This window comes from Populus alba, chromosome 13 (assembly GCF_005239225.2).
Source record: "Populus alba chromosome 13, ASM523922v2, whole genome shotgun sequence".
In the NCBI taxonomy this organism is placed as follows: domain Eukaryota; kingdom Viridiplantae; phylum Streptophyta; class Magnoliopsida; order Malpighiales; family Salicaceae; genus Populus; species Populus alba.
This window is the reverse complement of record NC_133296.1, coordinates 11241094-11243141: the sequence shown is the minus strand read 5'-3', so window position 1 is coordinate 11243141 and position 2048 is coordinate 11241094. Positions and strand designations below refer to the sequence as shown.

Here is a 2048-nt window from a genome sequence, read left to right as displayed (position 1 = left end):
GTAATTTTATTATTTTGGCTCACATTTTCTGTCTGTAAAGCTATCAATAAATTTATTAATGAGTGATTCACTGTTATATCAGAAACTACAAACAAATATTTTTTTAAAAGAACTATTACATGAGCTTGTCACTAAAAGATTTACTGCCGTGAATATAAATATAGTCGGTAAAACCTCTTTTATATGAGCTCTTTTTTTTCTTCTTTTCAATCCCATTTTCTAAATTTAAGTAATTAGTCAAAATATATTGCTCAGTCAATAATCTTGTGTATAAATATATTGCTTCCTAACCTGTGAATCTGACGTTATAAATGAATAACATGACGTATCCTATAGAACCCCCAAAGCCATGAATCGGGTCTATAAATAGCCATGCAATTGTACTGCACAGCCACAACCCACGACGAAAGCCATTCTCTGAAACAACATCAATATGGCTCCTAAACTTTCCTGTCTTTTGCTAGCTTTCCTCACCTTCTTTTGTATCCAGTCCTTCATAGGTCTGGCGAGGATTTTGAAATCCGAGCATCAGCAATATTCTTTTAGCTCCCTTCAAAAGCTGGAGGGAGTTCGAAAGGGCCAAACTGTGCAAGGACTTGTTGAGCTCAAACAATACCTCAAAAGGTTTGGATACTATCCAAGTGATGTCAATCTCATGACCAGCGAGTTTGATGATCTCTTGGAGTCTGCACTCAAAACATACCAGAACTATTTTCATCTGAATGTTACTGGTATCCTCGACGATAGTACCATCAAACAAATGATGATTCCACGATGTGGAATGCCTGATATCACACCCAACAACACTAAATCAAAACACACCAAGTTCCACATGGTGATGCATTATAAGTTCTTCGATGGGATGCCAAAATGGCCACCTTCCAAGTATCATCTGACCTACACATTTGGCTCGGATAGTGTCCAAGTTGTTGATATGGACACCTTGAGGTCTGTCTGCTCGGATGCTTTCAAAAAGTGGTCAGATGTTTCTCAATTAACTTTCCAGGAGGCCTCTGATGGTGCATCAGCAAATATTGTTATTGCATTCTACAGCGGTGATCATCAGGATGGTTATCCTTTCGATGGACCTGGGAGAACACTAGCCCATGCTTTTAGTCCAGAAGATGGCCGTCTCCATTTCGATGCAGAAGAGAAGTGGAGTACTAACCCCGCAATGGACCAATTTGACTTGGAATCCGTGGCTGTTCATGAAATAGGACATCTACTTGGGCTTGATCACAGTAGTGATTCCAATGCCGTTATGTATTCAGGGATTCCATCTGGAACTAAGAAAAGGGATCTCGCCCAGGATGATATTGATGGCATACATGCTCTCTACGGTAATTATTAATCGCCTAAACTAAACATATAGGTTATAAATTACAAAGCAATTAATAGAAATAATCGAAAGCAAAGATGACAGCCTAAGTCGTCTTATTGGAAGAACGCTGTGCATAGCTTCGGGGTTCATAAAGCACCTGTAGCGTTGTGGAGTATGATTTTAGATTTTCACTAGAAAATCCTGGGTTCAAATCCTAATAAGAATTTACCCTGCTTATGTATATTGTGTAATATTTAATTAAAATATATGAAATTGGGAATGGTTAAGAAATACTTCCAAGTAATTGCCTGCTCTCTCCGATATTTTTTTTTATTTTTGTTAATTACATTTTCGTGTAGATAAGAAAGTCTTGTATGTTTTCCTCCACAGAAGAAGGCATAATTAACGACTCTAGTCAATATGTCATTTTTCAACATTCAACGGCGAAGAAAAAGAGTCTTATTGTATGGATTTTTGATAACCATACATGCAGACGCGGTTTCTATTTATACAATTGGATCTATGCATATAAAAGTCCTTAAATTCCTATACTGTTGTCTTTTAAAGATATGGAAGGAAACATGTTGAATTTCTATTGATTAAAAATTTACAAAAATCATAAAAAATTATTCTTTATTCTTTATTTATGCTAGTTTTTGTTAATGTTTCTTAGCAATTTCTTTTTTTATTCATGGTGGATTTTTATTTTTGGATTTTGAATTTTTTC

At 35.8% G+C, this 2048-nt stretch overlaps 1 protein-coding gene across 1 annotated transcript; it reads left to right on the top strand.

Annotated features, from left to right (window-relative positions):
• The first annotated feature begins 410 nt into the window (after window positions 1-410).
• LOC118059368 (metalloendoproteinase 1) lies at window positions 411-1537 on the top strand. The gene has a single exon (XM_035072212.2). It carries the CDS (start codon window positions 434-436, stop codon window positions 1349-1351), a length of 918 nt encoding a protein of 305 aa, XP_034928103.1. The 5' UTR covers window positions 411-433; the 3' UTR covers window positions 1352-1537.
• The last annotated feature ends 511 nt before the right edge of the window (window positions 1538-2048 follow it).